Source organism: Galeopterus variegatus, unplaced genomic scaffold, assembly GCF_000696425.1.
Source record: "Galeopterus variegatus unplaced genomic scaffold, G_variegatus-3.0.2 Scaffold954, whole genome shotgun sequence".
Classification (NCBI taxonomy): domain Eukaryota; kingdom Metazoa; phylum Chordata; class Mammalia; order Dermoptera; family Cynocephalidae; genus Galeopterus; species Galeopterus variegatus.
In genome coordinates this window covers 345,700-367,475 of record NW_007727065.1, presented here as the reverse complement: position 1 = coordinate 367,475, position 21,776 = coordinate 345,700, and the positions used below count along the sequence as shown (strand labels likewise).

Below are 21,776 nucleotides of genomic sequence, written 5' to 3'. Positions count from 1 at the left end.
ATATAAGAGGCTCCTCACTGCACACCACAGTGGCTGCTCTGTGAGTCTCTCTCCTCCCTTGTGGGCTAGAAGTAGCCTGGGAATTCTGAGCTCTGGGGCCAGCTCTACCTTGAGGGCCTTTGGGGACAGCTCGTCAAGTCAGACACAAGCAAGAGTTGACCTGGAGAAGACAGACAGTCCTCTCCTCGCTTGGGGCCTGGATCTCTCTCTAAGAAGCTTGTCCTCCTAACTCTACTCACTAGTGAAGGACAAGGGCCCCTTGTTCTTAAGCCTCTCTGTGCCAGCCACAACATGAATTAGGGAGATCACCTCTTCTTCCTCCCGCCAAGTCCCCTGTGGATCCTTGCTGGGGCTCTGGCAGGGCCTGCCAGAGGACAGGCCCAGCAATTCCCTGCCTGCCATGTGCACATTTGCAGAGGGTGAAGAGTCCTGGCTACTGCTGGCTGAGCTGCTCTAAGTCCGTAAAGTTCTTGAGGGCAAAGGTGCAGAATGGGTCAAAAGAGAAATGTCCAGCCTTCTGTGGGATGGCCATGGTGCCAAGTGGTGCCCAGCAAGGCCCAGAAGTTGCTCAGAACTCTAAAGAGCTGCCTTGCTTCCCCCAGCTGGCTGTTTTTAGGGGGTATGATCAGGCATTTGGAAGACAACCTTGGGGGGTCATTCAAGTTCCCAGGACTCCTCCTGGCTAGGGCTGCTGAGACCCCAGGCTCTGGGCTCTACCATGAACAATAAGGGCTGCAGATAGCATGTACTATTTTATTGGGCCTTGAAAGCTTTAAATACAGAACGGGCTGGCAAGCGGGCGGATGTGGACACGCTGGCATCTGAGAGTGGACGTATCAGAGAAATCACATAATCAACAGCTGGACAGAAAGCTGGGGCAGAAGGGCGGTCTAGCAGAGGCAGGTGCCAGCTGGCCTCGGGTGTTAGGATTACTCCCTCTACTAGGACAAAGTCTTTCATGTTTCTTCCTGATTTGAGGACGATTTTTTAAAAAAAACCACCACCCCCCAAATAAAAATATAAAATCAGTTCCAAGAGACTGTGGACAGCAGTGGCTGTCATCTCAAAGGACAACGGCCTGCTCCCAGAAATCCTTGGGGTCCCCCCAGCCCACCCCCAGCCCTGACGCCACCCTACATGACATTTCCATACACTGAAGCAAAGCTGGACCCAGTCTACACCCCTCTTTGGGATCTGGAGTTGAAAACATCCTCGGGCAGAGGAGAAGGTGCTGGTGTGGGCAGTGCTGGGGCCGGACCCCACTCCTCCTTAGCGGCCGTAGCCAAACTCATCTGCATCATCAGCTCGGAAGTCTCCATAGCGCCACAGGTTCAGCTGTGAGAGAAAGCAGAAAACGGTTCTTCAGGGGTGTGGGGATGCTGGAACCCAGATGGCCAAGGTCATGAACTCAACACCCTTTGGGGCTCCTGAAGCAGAAAACTCACCCTGGCGCTCTTGGCTGACTCCTGGGCGTTCAGGTATTCTGTGATCTGGAGGGACAAGAGAAGAAAGGAGTGGTCAAGACAGGGATGTTCTCAGCTGAGCAGCCAGAACCACCCTGTGGAATACTTAGTCAGTTCCACATCAGGCCCTTGCTCAAAACCCTCCAGTGGAGCCCAGTTCCCTTGGAGTAAAATCCAAAATGCACAATCCCTCTGATCTCCTTGGTGTCCTTGACTCTTTGCTGGCTGTTTCATCTGCATTGAACATTCTTGTCCTCATGTCTACCTGGTTACCTATCCCACCCCCTTGAAGTCTTTGATAAAGTATCATCTTCTTAATGAGGCCTCAAGTAACCCCACTGAAAATTACAACCACCCCTCCCCCACATTCTTGACTCTCTTTACTTCTGTTTTTTTCATTTTCCATAGCATTTATCATCTTCTAACTTTCTATTTAATTTACTTATTATATTCATTTTTATCGTTTGTCTCATCATGCTTGAATATAAGCTCCACAGAGCTGGGATGTCATCTCTTGTTGATATATGTAGGCCCTCAATAAATATTTGCTGAACACACATTAGTGTTTAATCTCAGGGACTGGGGCAAAAGGAATTTTCCAGATACTAGAGACATTATGGGTAGCTTTATATGGGGAACATTAAGATCTCCAATTCTACAGGGAAAATTAAGCTAAGCTCCTAGCAGCTATCTTAGGTAACTGGGGGTCTCCCAGAGGAGCATGAAGGGTCAGGCTTCTCTCGAGGCATAACAACACTTCACACTGGCACCTTGTTCCAAATGAGCTGCCACGCACATGACTAATGCCACTGATCCACAAACTACCAGTACATTATTATGTGGCCTGAGGTGTTGGGGGAGAGAAGAGAAGCAAAAGTGGGGCTGGGGAAAGGGGAAGCAGTGGCCAGAGGAAAAGAGACTGAAAGAGAAGAGCAGGTGAGGGAGCGCAGGAGGAACTGGATGTTGCCTGCTGCCTGCATCCCAGCAGCCCGCCCTCTGGAGGGTTCACTGACTCAGCTCAGGGTTCTCTGGTGAGAGGCCAGGGAGGGACTCAGATATGAATGGAGCCGAGTGGAGGAGGCTGCCTTGTACCCAGTGCCCAAACCTATGAATCAGTAACTGAACAGTGCAAGGTGTCTCTGGGTGTCAGCCCCTCCGATCGTCGTAACCAACCCGATGAAGCAGCAAGGTCACCGCACTCTGCTTGTTTCATGCGCGGGGAGACTCAGGCTTCAGAAGGGTGACTTCTCCATCTCATACAGTGGAGGCAGGACCCCTGCCCTACGGGCTTTCTAAACAGGCTGGAGGGGTGTGGTGGCAGAGTCCTTTTAGGCCCTTTGGTGCTGCCTCCTGGACAGCTCTGGCTCTGGGTGGCACTGGGTGCTAGGGGTTGGTTATGAACTTGCACATGAGAGAAATGGAAGTAAGACTGGGAGAGACAGCTGACCCTCTCCACACCACCCCTGGCAAAGATCTCTAGCCTGTCACCTGGGGGTATGTGCAAAAGGAAACTTTCCGCTCTAGTTTGCAGCTGCATTCTCAGCCAAGCCCGCAGCCAATTAATTTGAGATGTAATTAGCTTTTTTGTTTGTTTGTTTTTAAACCCCAACAAACCCAAATCCATTATCTTTCCCCAGCAGGAGCAGCAGGATGGTGGGTTCCCTGCTCCCTCCCTGGCTCTTGGTGCAGTCCCCAGTCCCCTCATCTGTGATGATGGTGGGGGGAGATGCAGAGGGCCTGCTCCCATGCGGGTGGCCTCTCTTTACATCACATACCACTTTCTGGAACTGTTTCTCCTTGCGCACCTCCACCATGACCAGCCCCTCCTTCACCAAGCCCAGCCCCACGTCGCCCTTGGAATCAGCAAACTGCAGGGTGACGTGGGGGCAGCCGGCGCTCAGGTGTTCCACGTTTAGCAGGCACTGAGTGTTCTGGATGTCCCGAACCACGCTGTCCACGGCGTCTGTGCGAGCATCCTCCTGGGGCAGGGACACACCCAGGTTAGTGGAGTGGTCAGTGCAAGCTAAAGAGCAGCCACTTAGGGCCTTGGTCCTGTCTGTGGACTTCCAAGGTTTGCCCAGCAGGGGCCTGCAACCCACTCCCCTTTGGATCCTCATGAGGGAAAAAGGCCCTGGGTATGAAGTACCTGCTTTCCCTCTCCCCAAGCCTATCTGCATTCAAACCCACTCTTCCCTACCCTTATACACCCACCTGCCCAAGGAAAAGTGGCCTTTTCCCACTCAAAACTAACCCTGCACTTGTTGCCCTGGCCCCTCGCATCTCCCGCCTGCTGCAGGCTCTTGCTTCAGCATGGTGACCCACCACAGCCCTGTTTCCGTCCCTGCTGGCACCTCAAGCTCTCTCCACACTCACGCCTCTCTGTCCTCAGACTTCCCCTGGACCCATTCTGTGAAACTTGCCCTCACCAACTCTGCTGCCTCTGCTCTTCCTCTCAGCAACTCTGTGAGCAGGCAGGGAAGAGTCCGCACTGCCAACTCCCACTCTTCCATTTGCTTCATAGCACCCTGCACCACGCAGCTCTCGCAGAGCACCAGGCACCTCCTCGAAGCTAGAGCCAAGGGCAAGACTCAGCCTGCCTGAGGTCCAGGGGAGCTGGATACTGCACATTGGCTCTCTCTTTCTGGAAACCAGGGGCATCTACAACACAGCACAGGTTCTCCTCCTCTCCGGCTGCACCTTCTGCCTCTGGGCTCCTCATCCTCAGATGGCCTGCACTTCCCAAAGCTCTCTCCTCCCCATCACCCCTCCCCATACTCACTCTGGGCAGTCTTGTTCACTCCCACGGTTTTAACTACTCAAGTCCATTATCCTAGGTCTTATCTTGCTTCCAAGCTGAAAACTATGAAGCCCCCTGCAGGTCCCACAGCCCAAATTTGCTCCTTCTTGTTCCCCTGGGCCAAGCAACAAAGATATAGGAAGTCCAGTGCCATCTTAGATTCCTCCTCTCCCTTCTCCCCACCCTTCTGATGTCACGTCTCTGAGACCTGTCCCTTTCTCCCCATCCCCACTCCAATGGCCCTGGTGTGGCCATCATTGTCTGTAGCCTGAACTGTCACAATCGTTCTCCAACCACTACTTCCACCTCCCCCCATCCACAATGCCACCAGAACAAACTTTCAGAACCAGATTTGACACACTTCTGCTGAAAACCCTGCTAATCCAGCCCCACCTACAGTATGGAGGAACAAACTTCTCGTCAGGGCAGACAAGACCACGATACCCAAGCTTCTCACCTCCTGCTACTGCTCACAAGGCCCTAGGATCCAGCTGTGGTGGCCTAGTTGCTGCCCAAAGGCACCCTGTTTCACCAGGCCTACTTGTTTCTCAAGAACAAGCTGAAATGCTCAAATGTCACCTCCTCTGTGGCACCCTCCCATAAACTCCAGGGTCAAAGTTAATCATGCCCATTGCTTGAGTCCCATTACTAACAGACCATTTCATCAGTTTCCATCTTCTCCCATCAGCCTGTTAGAGCTGCAGCAGTGGCTGAGTGCCAATGGACAGTCCCCTTTGGAAGGAGAAAGATGTCTTGACTCACATCTTGGGGCACCTGGATGAAGGCGAAGGCATACTCTGTGGCTTGAGCTGGCAGCACGCGAGTGCTGAAGGCAGGTGGCAGGGTGCCCAGGCGGGTGGACGGCAGGATCTCTCTCTGCAGAGGAAACACCATTCCACCAGCATCACACACTTGATGTCCCGTTGCTCTCACAGGACAGCTGTCTGTGCCAGCATTCTGGGGATTCTAACTCTGGGCCTCCTCAGCTGACTCTGAGACTCAATTCCACTTCACCAAGGGCACGGGCCTCCCAGTCGGGGAAGCCTTGGGAGAACATGCCTGCTGATGCCAGCACAGATGGGGAGCTATGATTCTCACCCTCCCACTCGGGGCCTGGTGCTGGCACACCTGGTGGCACCCATTAAAATGATCATGGCGAGAACTGGACTTTCAATACTGTTTCCACTTCCTTCCTCTGTGACATGTGTTCCCAGACTACTTTTCCATAGGCCAGGGGTGCACACCAAGATGAGGGGCCCAGCAGTCCCCAAGCCTGCCCGTGGTTCTGGCCCAGGTGTGTGGGGTTTCTCCAGCTTGGCAGGACCTCTTCCTTTGTGTATTCCCAGGTGATAAGCTGGGAGCACAGCCCAGCTCTGGGCTCTCTGACAGCTCCTCAGCCCTAGTCCTTGAGGAGGGTAAGGGAGGGAAGCAGACAACTAGAGCCGCACCTCAGGAGCATCACAGTCCTGCACTATAACTTTCCTACTTGCTGCTGCATCCGCAGGGAATCTCCCAGGGAACGGCAACAGACTCCCGGGCCCAGCTTGACAGGCTTTTCTCCCAAGGGCACCAGTCACTCTGTCACCTTATGATTGTCCTTTCCCAAAGAGCCTGGGTTTTGGGATGCACCAGCGATCAGCAGATGGAACAAACACCTGGCTCGGCATGAACACCAGGAACTGTGGGGGCAAAGGGCCTTCATGCTACAGAACCCTGGGCATGGTCTTCAGAGATGTTAGGCAGGAAAAGAACTGTGGATGTGGCTGGGCACTCATCTTTCAGGCCTGGACGTGGAACCTCTCGTTGCTCACAGGCCTCTGGACACAGACACCTGTTTTACCTGCTCACTCAGGGGGCCTGGCCTGTCACACGAACAGGCAGAGATGCCCAAGTGCTCATCATTCTGTCAGTAAGCTCAGAGGCACCTCCCCCTCCACCTTTGGTCCCCAACACTCACATTGCCGTAGTCAATGTAGAAGACGTGTACTTTGGCAGGAGACTCAACTTTCTCTACTCGGGCGCGGTACCTGCAATGGCATCATGGGCGTAGCTCAAGGGACAGCCCTGAGGAGACTGGTCTCCCCGAAGCCTTAGTGATGGCAGGGGCCAGCATTTCCCTGCCCAGAGTTTTTGGGTGTCACAGAGGGCAGTTCCCAGACTCCACCGAGGCTCAGCCTCAGGGCACTGTGGCCACCACCTAATGGAGTCAGAGCATAGCTGGGAGCAGAGGAGGGAGAAGGGAGCATGTGGAGCAGATTAATGTGTCCTTGGGGCATAAAGCAACAAGACTAATGACTAGATTGATGTCTGCTGTTTAAACCCAGCACACTAAACAGCAGCTGTAATTAGCTGGCAGATCTGTCTGGGAGGCCGCAGCAGGGAACACATCCAAGTCACTTTGTCACTCTGGGAAGGCCATGAGCCCTACTCTTGGTAGATCACAAATAAGTGACCTTCTTCTGGCCTGAGTGCTGCTGCTCATGTCCCAGACAGCTAGGCTGGGCTCACGGTGAAGCAGCCTCCACCTCACCCTGTGACATCATTCTCCCTGCGTAAGGTGAGGGGTGTGTTGGAGAGCCCCAGCCAGCCAGCCAGCCAGCCAGCCAGCCAGCCAGCCAGCCAGCCAGCCAGCCAGCCAGCCAGCCAGCCAGCCAGCCAGCCAGCCAGCCAGCCAGCCAGCCAGCCAGCCAGCCAGCCAGCCAGCCAGCCAGCCAGCCAGCCAGCCAGCCAGCCAGCCAGCCAGCCAGCCAGCCAGCCAGCCAGCCAGCCAGCCAGCCAGCCAGCCAGCCAGCCAGCCAGCCAGCCAGCCAGGGCTCCTACCTCAGACTTCCCCTGAAGAGAGGAAGGGGAGACACTTCTGTTTTCCAGAGACCAAAGCGCAGGCCCCACATGGGCTGTGGGCAATGAAGGGGAAACCCTGAAGAGCTGGCGGAGGCCCTCAATGACCACCCAGTGGAAACTAGACAGCTAAGTCAGACATCTAGCTGGGAGCCTTGCAGGCCAGTGCCAAGGTGAGCCCTGCTACCCCCCCCGCCCCCCTTTAAACTCCTTCCTTGCTCTTCCAAGTGGCTTACCACTCTCCGTCTACAAATTTGGCAATGCAGAACTCTCCCCGGCGGGGGGCGTAGGAGCCCTCTACAGGGGGGTGGCTGGCGATGTCATTGCGCATGTTCTCCATCAGCTTCTCTAGCTGGGTGCCTGCCAGGGAGGAAGAGGGCAGTGAGATGTGGGTACCGTGCTCTTTGGAGCCTCATCTCTGGGTGGGCCTGGGGAGTGAGCAGGATGTGAAATTCTGGAGGGCACCGCTGCACTGGCTCTGCCCCAGCCCACGCAGGGAAGTCCTCTTTGGTCCCTGCTCAAGAGATTTCACACCATCCATCTTCAAAAGCGCTGACACTTTGGGCCTTGCAGGCACACACAGCCTTCCCGATCTTGGCTCTCCAATCTATTGGCAAGGCCTGTAGAGCCCCTGGGAATGCACCTGGGCTTTGATGAGGTGGAGAAGGCGAGTGGACATGGAGTAAGACCAAGGCTGAAGAGCCTCCTCCAAGGTGAGAGCTGGCCAGCCTGTACGCCATTCCTCCAAGGGCCAACTCCTGGCCTGGGCCACAGAGATGGTGTTAGAAGACTGCACTCTGGGGCCGGCCTGTGGCTCACCTGGGAGAGTGTGGTGCTGATAACACCAAGGCCACAGGTTCGGATCCCATATAGGGATGGCTGGTTGGCTCACCTGGGAGAGCATGGTGCTGACAACACCAAGTCAAGGGTTAAGATCCCCTTACCGGTCATCTTTAAAAAAAAAAAAAAGACTGCGCTCTAACCAACTGAGCTAACTGGCCAGCTCCTACCACAGAGGTGGTGACTGACAAGAGCCACCCTGTCCCATGTCTCCCAGGGGGCAAAAGTGGAGATGAAGGATGGCCCCATACAACCCTGGATAAGGAAAGGGCCTCAGAACTAGAGACATGAAAGGTAGGGGAAGGATTCTGGGATCATGGCCTATAGCCTCAGTATATTCAAACTTGGTCACTAGGACCCTTGTCATGCTGCAAGACACGTGCTGAGCACAAGGGCCAGTGCTGCCTGGCTGGGGTTCCACTCCCCCATCCTGCAACTCAGTGCCTCTTTTGACTGGGGGAGGGATACCCCTTCTCTGCCTCACTCTGGCCTCGGGTCAACTGTCTCTGCTGCTTGTCTGCTGTTTTGTTGCCTGTTGTGATTAAACTCAAGGTCTCAGTTTCCCTCCCTAGCTCCTTCCTGCTGCGTCTTCCTCACCCCCATAATTCTGGACATCAGTCCCCTGTGGCTTCTCCTTTTATGTCGCTTCTGGCCCTGGTTCTAGCTCAGCTCAGACCTTTTTTGCCACCTTCCCTCTGAGAGGTGAGGAAGGTAGCTGTGTGGTCTCAGTGCGGGACTCCCCTCTCTTTAGTGCGACACACCACTAATGCAGCTGGAACAGGTGCCTAGCATGTGTTCACTGCTGTTACACTTGCCACAGTCAGCCTTATAATCTTGTCTGTGTTTATGTTTTTGCCACTACTATGTGAGCTCCTTCAGGGCACAGACCGTCACTCAAGTTTCTGTTTACTTGCACAAGGCCTAGTGGAATCCCTAATGCATACAGGGTGCTTAATAATTCAAATGTAGTGAAAATGAACTCCACATCTTCACGCAAGGGTGTGTGTCTACTCTCAGGCTGCTGCCCAGGCCGCTATCCTGGCATTCAGTTTCAGAACAGGGGCTTTAGGGTAGCCTGCCCTTCCCCTACCCAGTGGTAAACCCTCGGTAATTCTCCTTTGAAAGTGCTCCTTGCTCACAGACTACAATTCCAGAAGAAACCCCTACGGGCCGAGCCCGTGGCACACTCGGGAGAATGCGGCCCTGGGAGCGCAGCAGCGCTCCCGCCACGGGTTCGGATCCTATATAGGGATGACCGGTGTGCTCACAGCGCTCACTGGTTGAGCGTGGTGCAGCCGGTCTCAAAAAGGACAAAATAAACAAACAAACAAAAAAACCCCTACACAGACAGGTTCCTCTCTAACTTGAGCTACTTTCATTTTGTTTTACTTTATTTTTTTTGCTCCAAGGCAACAGAAGCAAGACTTTGCCTCCTGCAAACAGGCAAAGCCTTCTGGTTGGTCATTTGCAGTTAACGGCAATGTTTTCATTGGCTACTTCCCCAAAGCAGGCTTTAATTGAGAGAAGGGGGACAGGGCGAGAGGATAATCCCCAAGAGGGGATGAAAGATTTCAGAAGAGGGAGGCTGTGAATCCTGTTTATTTGCATTGATTTTATAGAGCCACCTGAGGGCAGGGTCCTCTCCGGAGCCCACTACAACTCCCCAGGTGGCGTGCCATGAAGCGCCCCACTCCCTTCCCTTCCAACACTCTAAGAACACATGGTTTCTCCAGTTCTCTTTCTTTCCTTGTTTTCTGCCTTGGACACCACTCACTTCAGTGTCCTTGCTTCCCAGAACCTCCAGAGACAGCCAGATGGGGTACAGGGCAGTCATGGGAAGACTTGTACCCTCAAGCTCATTCAAGGAGGATCCTCCCCAGCAGGACCCAATGGCCAGGTAGAGCCTGCCTGGGAGTCGGCGTACCCTGGGCAGGGTGTACTTTGAGCTCCTCTGCTCATGAACGGCTCTCATTCCTATCTACGACACCATCACAAGACTCCTTCCCTGTCACCCCACCCAGACCTGGAGGCTGGGCATCTCCTGGGTTCACTTCCAAGGCAACTGCTGGTCCAGCTTTCACCAGGATCACAGTTGACCTCGAGAGAACCTACTCCTGAAGGCTCATCAGCTCCACTTCTAGCCCTCCTCTGTGTTCTTCCTTCCCAGGCACAGCCAGTCCAGGGCCAGGAATGGTCAAGTTTTCTTGGTGAAATGACAGTGCTACAAAAGCAGCTGCTAGGAAATATCATGAGAGGGGAAGAGGCTGAGATGAGGCTTTTGGCAATCTGGAGTGAGCCTGGGGTGGGGCTGAGGAGGCTGCGCAGGGCCACGCCCTGCCATCCCTGCCATCGTGGGGTTGCTTTGAGTGCCAGTGACAACTTCAGTGCTCTCTGTCCCCAGAATTTGGCTCCTTGGACCTAAGGGTGGCTGTAAGAGCTTTTTCCTCTGCTCCCAACTAAACTGATTCCCTGCACAGGGTGGTAATGCGAGGAGGGAGGGCAGGGTGGAGAGCAGGCACAGGGGTGGGTGGGAAGCTGGGCCAGCTGCTGCTAGAGCCATCTCTGCTGGCCTCTGTCCTCCAGAAGCCTGAACTCTCTGCCTAGGGGACCCTGGCCACAGTACACAGCACTTGAGGACAGAAGGAGGAGAGGGTCCTTCAGAAAGACTGCCTGGGATGACTTCCCCTAGAGTGCTGCCTGTTTCCATGGAAACCAGCTACCACTCAGGGCTCTGTTAACCTCTAGAGAAGGAGAAACCCCAGCAGAAACAAGCCCAGGCACCCTGCCCCTGCCTTTCCAGGGAAGCTGAGGGACAGGGGCTGAACAATGCCTGCCTGGTGCTTCCTGGCCACATGCAGACAATCTGGATGTCGCTTCCTGACAGACTCTGGGGGCCACAAATCCTCATGCCCAGCCCAGTCAGGAGTGTCTGGGAGCAAAACAATTACCTAAGAGTCCCAGAGTGCCACCCTGACAAAATCTGCTTCCTCACTAACACTCAGAGGACCTGCTCAGCCTCACCTACATGCCCAAGCCCACTCCAAGACTCACTTGTGGGTTCATGAAATGACCCTTGTGCCCAGAGAGCAGTGTGACGGGCCTGGAGGTGGCATGGGCCACAGTGTCAGCTCTTCTAGGAAGGCTTTGGACCGCCTGGGCTGTGCTCCTCCCTTGCACTGAAGAGAGGGCCCCGAGACTGCTGGCCCTGGCAGGACTGTGAGCCAGCAGTGCCGAGCACTCACCGGTCTCCACATCCTGCACGTAGAAGTGCAGGTCGTCAGTGATCTCGGTTACAAACACTGGCTTGTAGCTGGCTGATCGCTCCTTCTCCTCCAGCACAGGCGTCACCTCCTCCACGGGCTGTTCCTCATAGTGGGTCCAGACCTGCATGTTTGGTCAGCAGAAGTGAGCAAGGGACAGGGAAGTGAAGTCAAAAAGGACATAGGGAAAGGAGCTTTGGGCAAGTGGGGTCACACCACAGGGCACTTGAATCACACTGGGCTGAGCCCCTGGAGTCCGTCCACTGTGTCTGAGGGGAAGGGTGGGCTCTCTGAAGTTCTGTTCCAGTGGTTCTCAAATTCTAGCAAGCTTCTAGAAGCAACTAGGGAGCTTATTAAGACTGCAGGTCCCCGGGTGCCACCCAGGCCTACCAAACTAGAATCTGTTATAAGGATTGCAGAGAAAGAAAAGCAAAAACAAAGCCCGGCTCCCAGGCGATTCTCGTGCACACCAGAGTGTGAGGACCCGCTCAAATTGTCTGTCTTGGCTTTGGGCCCCCACTCCACCAGCTCTGGTATCTGGTTCCCCATGGCACTCTGCAGGGGTCTCTCTAAACTCTCCAGGCCCTCCTCCCATCACAGGGCCACTGGCACTCCTGAGGCACTCCACGTGACAGCCCTCCTCAGCAACTTTCCTTTTCTCCTCACCTCCAGCAGGTTGCTCTGACCTCAGCTTGGAAGCTGGGCCATCCCCTCTCCACTCTTCCCTCTCTCCCTTCCTTTTCCAAGCCCTGTGCTGTCAAGGCTGCAGCGACTCAGAAGCTGATTTGACGTGACAGTGCGTCAAGTCCAATCCTGCGGCCAGGAGATTATCCCAGTACTGAGGCCTGTCAGAGCAGGGAGGGTGGTGGCTTTCTAGCTGTGCAGTGGGCAGAGGGTAGGGGAGTGCAGGGCACTGGACCTCACACAGGGTCCCACAGACACACACACATAGGACCAGGGGATAATACAAGTATTAGCCCAAAACATGTGCCTGCTAGGTGCCAGGCACCATTCTAAATGTTCTCCAAATATTAATTCATTTAATCCTCACAATAACCCTCTGAGTAAGTATTAACATTATTCCTGCTTTATAAATGGGGAAACTGAGATACACGGGCTTGCAGCTAGAAGTAGTGGAATTAGGATTCTAACACAGGCTGCCTGGCTCCACAGCCTTTCTGGGGGCATTTTGGCATTGACTGAGCATCCTGAAGAAAAAAAGCAGCTCTGAACAGCGGGAAAAGCTATAGTGGGAAGATGTGGCCTCTTGTCCCTCCTGCCACTTAACTTGCTGCTTGACTTTGGTGAGGCTACGTATCTTCTCTGGGTCTCCACTGCTTCCCTGGTAAAATTAGGGAGTTAGTTTGACCATACAATCATTAAGATCGTGCCTCTCAGCTGATATGCAGATGTCTGGGTGGCCTCTGAAGGGCAGGAATGCTGGAACTATGGAACCACCTTGGGTTGCCCCCAGAGTCCACATGTCTGCCTTCAATGTGGCATGAGTGTGTGTCCTTCCACCAGAAGGGGCGGCGAGGGCCTGAGAACTGGAATGGGTGAAGACTTCCTGAGCCCACGGGAGGCTGCCGGAGAATGGCCAATACATCTCCCAAGTGCTCTGCCACCCTACATAGAGCAGTGCCTTCTGAGGCTGCGCTGTAGGCCCCTGGTCTGGGGCTGGGCTCCAACCCAAATAGCTCCTGATCCCCTCTCACTTTCCAGGCTCCAGCCATCCCAAAACGTGTCCCCATCACCACTATCATTCCCTTTATGACCAGCACCCAGAGGCCTCTGCACCCACTGCTGCTCCCAACACCCCCCAGCCCTGGCTGGCCAGAGGAGGGAGGCAAACAGCAGGACTTTAACCCACAGCCTTGCCTCTCATCAGATCAGAGACTCTTGGCCTAATCCCTCAAGGGCTCACCTACCCATATGGGGAAGGGGGTCTCTAGCTTGCAGACCACCCTGTGAAAGGGGTTTGGGGACAGCCACACATGCTTCCAATTCCAAGGCCTATGTCCTGAGGAGGCTGAGGCTAAGTTCCCGGGGAAAAGTCTACTCTGCTAGTCAATCCTACCCACGTCTAGGCTCCCAGCTGCTCTTGGACCCTTGCAGCTAAGACTGATGGGCCTTGCACTGCCACTGAGAACACAACCTTAAAGGAACTGGAGCTGAGCCCTGCTACCCTCCCTGCCAGTCACCTTCCTGACCCTGCAGAGTCTGCCACTGCCCCCTTCTCTTTGCCAGCACCCACCACTCCAATCCCTCAATCTCTCCATACTCCCTGTACTCTTCAGACCCCAGCAGTGGGTCCTTCCCTCTTCCTGCCTTGCTCTTCCTTCTAGCTTCTTCCCTTCCCAGCACTTGGCTTGTTAAAGACACAGGTCCCCAAGCTCATTCCCAAGTGGGCCCTAAGTGGCTCCCATCCTAAGCCCACCTGCTTCCCTTGGCTGTGGGGGAAGGTGCTCCTCAGCTGTGCTGAAACTTTGGGAAGAGACTGACAGTGTGAGGGCAGAAATTGCTAATGACTCCTCAAGTAAAAGTGCCTCAAGCAACGGTTTCCTCCTTAGGGAGAGGGGGTGGAGCTTCCTCCCCTGGCAGGCTCAGGTAGGCAGCGAGCCTGAGGTCATAAAAGCCTCAGGGATGACCCTTGGTCCTCCAGCTTTGGGGCCAGTCCTGCAACAAGGTCCCTTAGCTCACTTGGCAGTTGTGGGGTGTGGGGGGTTGCACACTGCCACCTGAATTGAGAAGAAGAGTGAGGTGTCTCCACACGAAGTGTCTGGCGCCTGAAGTTGTCAAGAAGCATGAAAATGGGTGACAGGGAGAGCTGCTGCTCAGACAAAGGAACTCTGTTTCTCAGAGAGGGCTGTCTCTCCTCCAGTCCTCTTCCCTACACTTCCTCCCTGGGGAGCCCCAGGTCCTCCTCCTGGCAGGAGACGGGGAATGTGGACTGGGGATGCACTGGCTGGAGTCTTTCCTTTCTAAATCCTATTTAATATTGCTGCTCGCAAGGCTGTTAAGGGTGGGGCTGGCATGGGGCCAGGGTGGTGGAGGCCTTTAAGCCCACAGCAGGAAGTCAAGCTCAATAAAAGCCAATCAATGGCCAATCCGGTCCTGTCCAGGGCCCTGCTGGGCATGACTGTGTGTGTGTGTAGTGGTGGGGGTGGACAGTCTAGATGCCTGCCATCTGTGGCTCCTGCCTTGGTCCTTGGGTCTGTGCAGGACCCCTGAGGGGGAAGTGGGGGTTCCCCTCCATTAGCCTCCTGCAGGGGAAGGAGAGGGCCCTGCCAGCCTCTGCACAGAGGAGGGGTGTGCAGGGCACAGGGAGGAATTAAACCTACAGGGAGGCAGCCAAGTCCTCGAAGCTGAGAAGCCAGCATTGTCAGGTTCCCCCAAACGGACACACTCACAAATGCACGCCCACATAAGCACCATTCTGAACGACTTCTGCATGCTTCTGGTCTCACACAAACTCTGAGCATTACCTCTCCTTGGCTAGCTAGCAGGCACAAATATTCATGTATCCTGATACTAACATGACTTCTTGCCAGGTAAGGCAGCTGTCAGGGGGTCACACAAGTGGGCAAGGTTGGGTACATCTTGGATACTCAGGCTACTGTCTCCCAGCTCTCATCTGAGTCCAGCCAGCTTTGAGGGCTGCTACAACACCCTGCCAATGCTGCTCCTGGGATCCAGTCCCACCAGGAGGAGGAAAGCCAGCCTATGTTCTTCAGGATACTCAAAGAGGACAGGGATTTACAGGAGAGGGACCCAGGAGGCAGGCAGACCTGAGAACTGAGTGTTGTGTGCTGCATTTTAATTGGACTGGAATAAAAACATGCAGCTTGCATAAGTCATCAATCACTGGTAATTACTCCTCAGCGTCATCAAGTGGCACCAGCAAAATGATGACTTGGGCTCTTTCAGACAAACCTATTGTGTAGTAAATAACGATCCCCAGTGCAGCACCTGGCAAGGAACCCACCCCTCCATCTCAGGCCAGATTCCCCTCCTGGTCCTACCCGAGGTCCTTCTGGGGTCTCTACTCTCAGAGGGCCAAGGATTGTTCAATCTGCAGAGGCAGCTTCTAGGAACACTTGCTGAGTAGCCAGGAAGCAGTACAGGGGCTTTCATCAGAATCTGGGCCTTAGACTCCGGTGCTTGCTACACTGACCCCCAGCTGCTAGCTCTTCTGCACGGGTTCAGCCCTTTAATCAGGAGGCCCCAGCGCTGCCTTGCCTCCATCTCTCTGCGGCAGGCAGAGGACACAGGGGTGGCCGTCTTAAGTTCAGCTGTCACAAGCAGGAAATCCAAGAGGAGGCCATGTGACTCCTTTACTATAGAGCCGAGGCTGCCTGCTTACCCATCATTCTGGAAGACAGGGTTTAATGTGAGCAGAAACTGCAACAAGTGAGGGTGGAAACCTCTGAGGCCTCATGGTGGCTACCTCCTCCAGGGCACGGACAGTCCCTATGATCTGTCCTAGCTTTTTGGACTGTTACAAGTAACATGATTAGCCCATCTTGTTCCAATGCAAGGTGCTGAATATTTCTGTACCCTACAGCTCTATGGTCACACGCTTGTGCTTGTGTAAGCAAGAAACCACAGACTGCTAGCTCCCAGCTTTTCTGTATAAATAAAAAATAGGCAAGTCTTCTTTTAAAGAAAAAGAAGGACCCCTCCTTAAGTAACCACACTTCCTGCCTTTATACCCAGGTGTGATAAAGGCGCTTACCCAAAGCTTGTTTAAAATTATGTCTGTATGAAAAGTTTTATATCTTGCTATGACTCGCATATTTTAGCTTCTGTAAGCCAGCTATGCTTGCTCTTGCAAAACATCCTGTGCACCTTACAGGATGTCACTAGTTGCCAGCTCAAGGTTAAACATAAGCAACACCATTTTGTAAAAACATCTATTTCGGTCCATTTCAAGGATAGTAGAGAGGGAGAAGGACGGTTAAAAAGTCCTCGCCAAGTGCTAACCGCAAAATTAGCTGATGTACACAAGGCTTGCTTCCACTGGCTAAATGCAAAACAGGCAATCATCCAATCGCGCCCAACTAAGCATAAAAACCGAAAGTAAATCAGGCTCGGGCCGCAGCTCGAATTGGCTGCTGTGGTCCCGGCTACTGGAATAAATCTTTAAAACTCCTTCTGAGTGTGTCTCCTTTGAACTTCAGCTACAACAGGACCACTTCTCCTGCCACCACCTAATGGTCTAGTTACCTATCCTAATGACCAGGGGACAGGAAGAAAAGATACAGCGAGATCCAGGAGGGCAGTCCATGGACCCAGTCCCTAGGGGAAAAAGAGAGGCCTTGAGTGGGTAGGTAGGTGTTCTGGGTTGGGAAGATGGTACCTTTGGTGCCCTAAAGCCCCCCAACTCCTTTTGGCAGGTGTCTGGGCCTTGGCTCTGGGAAATGAATTTCGAGCCAGATGGCTGCCCCATGGGGAAGGAAATGTTTATTCCTGAACAAATTTATGGCTCAGCACGGCCGTCCCACGAAATCCTCCTCAAGCTCAGAGAAGCCCTGACAAATTGGTGGCTGGCTGATTTATCCCCATTATCAGGGCCAGGCTGTAAGTCAATGGCTGAGTGTGGGGGGTGCTGAGCCTGGCTCCCACCACCAAACCACTGGGTTCCTTAATCATCGATTGGTTTCCAAAAGCTGCTTTCCAACCTATCTCCCCTTGTCTCTTCAATGCAGTGTCTGCAGAGACTGATGAGCTGTAAATCTGCTGTCCTAACAGCCTTATGTATCTCCTAGGGCTGCTTCTCTGCAGGGTGATGTGAAGGAAATTTTGAAGTGGGCTGTGGCTGCCCACTCCTCTGAGCAGGTCGGGGAGGGGGAAGGAGGGACACCCCAGGCTCCTCCTCACCAGGGGTTCCCCCCATCATCTCTCCCACTGCTCCAAGGTCACCTTCTAGACAGCTTTCTGCTTCAGGCCCACCAGAGCAGGCCAAGAGATCACTGGTGATCTTCCAGGCTGGCAGCCAGGCTCACCTCTGGTCCAGCAGCAGACTTATGGCTGAGGACACCTAAGCTGCAGTCTGCTCCTCCTTGGTGTGGGGTATGAGACCAACACCACCCTAGGCCACGTGGTAGGCAGGGGGCAGCAGAACCACTTCTGCTGGTTCAGTGAAGGCAGTGGTGTTAGTGTGGGGGGAGGACGAGGGCCGCCACACTCATACCTTCTCTTTCTTCTGCTTGGCGGCCTCCTCAGCAGACAGCAGGGATTTGTAGTAGGAGCTGCGCTCAGCAGTGAAGTGAACCTTGGAGAGCGCGTGTTCCACCAGCAGGACGGACAGGTTGGTGCCGTCGATGTGCAGCCAGCCGATGAAGTTGCCAGCCTTGTCCATGCTCTCCACCTCCACCTCCACCTGGGGACAGAGAGACAGGTGTTGGCTGTGGGGGTAGGCCTGGGGCTGTGTCTGCAGAGGAGGAGGGCAGTGCCAAGGGCTTGTGGGCCATGGGCAGCCACCGTGGGAAAAGGAGAAGAGCAGGAACCTGCTGGAGCCCCCATGCCACGAACTCCTCACTTCAGCTCTGTGAGGTGGGCCTCAGCTTTGCAGCCTCGCACACCCAGAACCATCCTTGATAGACATGTCACTGACAGTGCAACTTCAAAATGCCCCTCTCTGGGCTGGCCGGGTGGCGCACTCGGTAGAGTGTGGCACTTGGGAGTGCGGCAGCGCTCCCGCCGAGGGTTCAGATCTCATATAGAGACCGGTCCGCTCACTGGTTGAGCGCGGTGCGGGCGCGACACCGAGGGTTGCAATCCCGTTACCGGTCACGAAAAAAGACAAAAAGGAAAAAAAAAATGCCCCTCTCTTTTCAGATCCCCTTCTCTTCCTTTTGGCAGAGAGCCACTGGGGTAACCTTGACTCTCCTTAGCTTGAGAGAGAGAGTATGTAAGTGTGAGTGTGAGTGTGTGTGTGTGTGTGTGTGTGTTTGTGTGAGAGAGAGAGAGAGAGAGAAAGAATGAGAGAGAGTAGTGAGATAAGAAGCACCCCAGCTCTGAGAGAGAGAGAGAGAGAGAGAGAGAGAGAGAGAGTAGTGAGATAAGAAGCAGCCTGAGCTCTGGGGACATCCCACACTTCTTTAGCATCCACACCCAGCTCTGCACTGGGAAGACAGGCAGGCCCATAGGGAGCAAGGTAATCCTTGGGGAGAAGGGAGACCGTGTTCTTCCTGGAAGAGCTGAATGAATGAATGTTTAACAAAGGTAATTAAAGTGGCTGCATCAAAACCAGAAGAAGAGAGGAGGGGACAGGTGAGGCAGGAAGACGTAAGCAGGGGCAACCCCAGCAGAAGGCTACTCCTGAGAAGGAGCAACTGGAAAGGTATGGTCACTGCCATAAGCCCAGACCCTGGGGCCATGGGCTATGGCTGAGCCCCAGAGCCCTCAGGAAACCCCACAGGGCTCAAGGGCTCCTGGGTCTCCTCCATTGAGGGCCTCACCCCTAGGACCCAGGACCCAGAACTCAGGACCAAGCCCTTCCTCTGCTCCTGCCAGAGGGCAGCCTCAGGGTTGTGGCCCTTGGTGGCTGATCTGCTCCCATCTCATGAAGGCAATGGCCCGGGATAAATTCCTTCTTTGATTCTCTCCTGACCTCTTTCTTCCCCTCCTAACGGGGCTTATAAAAGCTCTTGCTGCCAAATGTAAAAACTTGTATTAATTTGAATGGCTTCAAGCTCGATTAAGCAATAAAATGAATGTCTAAATACCTGGGAATTCTCAAAGCCTGGGCTGGAGCCAGTGGCAGAGGGTTAGAGGGGATGAGGGTGGGGAGATGCCAGACAACACAACTCCCCAGTAGGAAACAGAAGTGGCTTGGGTGTGCAGAGAGAAAGAAGGCAGCGGGGAGGAAAAGAAGGGGTAGTACCATGATCTACACTCATTCTTGAGCACCCTCTTCCTACTTCAGGCTTACAGTTAATCCTTCAAGTGGAAATGCAAGCTCAGCCATGCCTGAAGTTGGGGTGTGGTACAGTAGGGGGTACACAGAGTCTACTAGGGTTAGAGAAAAAGATACTATATAAATCCAGTCCAACTTGTTGATTTTGTAGGTAGGGAAACTGAGGTATGGAGAAAAGAAGTATAGCCAGTAAGGGACTGAGCTGAGAGCAGAATCCAGTTTTCCCTGCTGCTCTTGCTACACTGCCTCCTAATAGAAAAGACCCTCCCTCATGCCCTGCTCCTTTTCCATAGCCGTCTGTTTCAGGAGCAGTCCTGCCTTCTGCCAGCCACACCTCTGAGCCCCATCCTCACTTCCTACTGGGGCAATGCCAGCTCCCTCCACCACCGAGGCCTGTGGGACCTTGCAGCTCAGTGGGTAGAGCCTGGGTGCGAGTGCTGGGATACTGGCTTCTCCCTGCCTCTCTGCTACGCTGGCCCGATCCAAAGCCTCCACCACACACTGCTGAGGGGCAGAAGTGGGAAGAACCAGCAGCTAGGGCTGGTTCACACAGGATTCTCCTTTCTCTAATTCTAACAATTAACTTATGGGAGTCCCTGCCTTTTTGGGAAGAAGGGCAGGTGGGCAAAACAGTGCTCAGATTACAATACCTCTGATCCACCTTGTAAACATCCAGAGCGCTGGAGCACAGTGGAAGCTCGGCCTCAGGAAGACTGTGTGTGCACCTACGGAGGGAGGGCTGGGCATGGGGAAGAGGCTGCCAGGCCTTAGTGGTCGAACAAGAACTGTGATAGGCAAAATGATACATGGGAAGGTGATCTCCTTATCTGCCTTAATTTGCCAAGCTTATCAAACAAGCCAAGGCTGAGAAGCTGCAGGTCCCAGAGGAATCTGGGGAAGCAGCAGGAAGATGAGGCTGCTTGTGCTGGGTTTGGGGATTCATGAGACCCAGGCCAGGTCAAAAACAAACAAGGCTAGTACAGCTCCCAGCCAACACTGAGCCCAGGCCCACACCAGTTTCCCCATTCCCTAACCTTTCGTTTTCCAGTTTTAGTAGTCAAGTGTCCTTTCCCTAAAACAGAGGATGGCTGCACTGCTTGGACACAAGGCCTCCCTCCAGGCGTAGCAGGTCCCCGGGCAGCTGGTAAAGTGTGGCTTTTTGCACCAGGTTGCTGGGATTGATGCAAGAACCTCAGAGACAGGTTGTAGAGGCAACCAGGCAGCACAACCCCTCTCATTCTGTAAGGTGCCCACTCTCAGACCTCACTCCACATGGTAAACCCCAAATTCATACCCCAGCTTTCTTTCTTTTTTTTTTTTTTTTTGTCTTTTTCCGTGTCTGGCAACGGATCGCAACCCTCAGTGTTGCCCCCGCACCGGACCGGGGACCGGCAACGGGATTGCGCCTCGCTCAGCCAGTGAGCGGCCGGTCTGTATGTGGGATCCGAACCCTCGGGCGGGAGCGCCGCCACACTCCCAAGCGGCGCACTTATCCAGTGCGCCACCGGGCCGGCCATACCCCAGCTTTCTGAGGCCACAATCCAGATGCTTGCCTCTTTCTAGGGCTCACATTAGCAAGAACCCAGCGACTAGAAGCCACACCCAGGGTCAACACTGCCAGGGAGCAGCCATGCTCTCCACAGCAGGTGGGCACCGACTTCACACTTAACCAGCCTCTTTCCATCTGCAATCAATATGTTAACATAGGCTTGACAGGTCCCTGGGCCTAGCTAGCCACAGAGGAAAGAAATCTCTGGCTTTGGGCACTGTGGTGCCACCAAATCCAACTCGGGTTATAGAGGGAGATACAGCTGTCGCCTGTGGGGCTCTGTTCTCCTTTTACTATAGCTGCCCCAGCCACAGTAATTTCTCAATCAAACAAAGGCACTCAGGGGCAGGTGGGCTGTGCTACTGTTCCTGCTGGCTCCCAAGTCTCTCCCAAACCCCATGCTGCGTCTACACTTCTGGACACACCTCAGCCTGGATGGGCACAAGAAATTCAGTGCGACTTTTCTCTAGCTCTGGATGGGGGCTGCAAGCAGACGGTTAAGCTAGGAGCTCCCAGGTTGGTATGTGTGCTCCTCCTTCATGTTTCTCTTTTATACTGACTGCCAGGACTTTGTGGTCTCACTATGTTTAACATTACGTGGTTCCACATCTGTACAAGATCCATTTCTCTGTTCAACTACAAGACTCAAATTTCTGTGACATTTTCCCTTAATTAAAAAATATATACATACACAGAGATATACATAGATACAGTCCATTGTTGTTATGTGTGGTAGTTATGTTCCATGAAGTGACCACAAACACTGAATTAGTAAATACTGTACTATTGTTCCTAGGAGAAATAAATGGTTTGGGTTCCTGTGAGCCTCTGGTCACAATAATTTCATCAACTGATCAATATATAACCTTGTTCTACATGTGTTTCTGTTTAAAGACACCTTAATACATGAGGTACCTCAAGAAGTAGAAAAACAGAATTAAAAGATAATACAAATCTTCCATGAACTTTTTGAAGTATGCTCATATATTGTTGATTCATTAACACTGATCTCATGGCCAATAGCATGAAAACTCATTCCTGAATGAAGCTTTTCTTTTTTTTTTTTTTTTTTTTTTTTTTTTTTTTTTTTTTTTTTTTTCTTTCCCCG

General features: G+C 53.5%; 1 protein-coding gene across 1 annotated transcript in view; it reads right to left on the bottom strand.

Annotated features, from left to right (window-relative positions):
- Positions 1 to 733: 733 nt before the first annotated feature.
- Positions 734 to 21,776, bottom strand: part of LOC103591265 (staphylococcal nuclease domain-containing protein 1) — a 354,022-nt gene continuing 332,979 nt past the window's right edge. Inside the window, exons 8-15 of the mRNA XM_008573683.1 lie at positions 17,392 to 17,580; positions 11,181 to 11,322; positions 7,335 to 7,458; positions 6,218 to 6,287; positions 5,023 to 5,136; positions 3,239 to 3,442; positions 1,446 to 1,490; positions 734 to 1,335 (exon numbers count right to left, since the gene is read on the bottom strand). Coding sequence (XP_008571905.1) covers positions 1,270 to 1,335; positions 1,446 to 1,490; positions 3,239 to 3,442; positions 5,023 to 5,136; positions 6,218 to 6,287; positions 7,335 to 7,458; positions 11,181 to 11,322; positions 17,392 to 17,580 — 954 coding nt within the window. The 3' untranslated portion in view covers positions 734 to 1,269. The remainder of the gene's footprint in view (positions 1,336 to 1,445; positions 1,491 to 3,238; positions 3,443 to 5,022; positions 5,137 to 6,217; positions 6,288 to 7,334; positions 7,459 to 11,180; positions 11,323 to 17,391; positions 17,581 to 21,776) is intronic.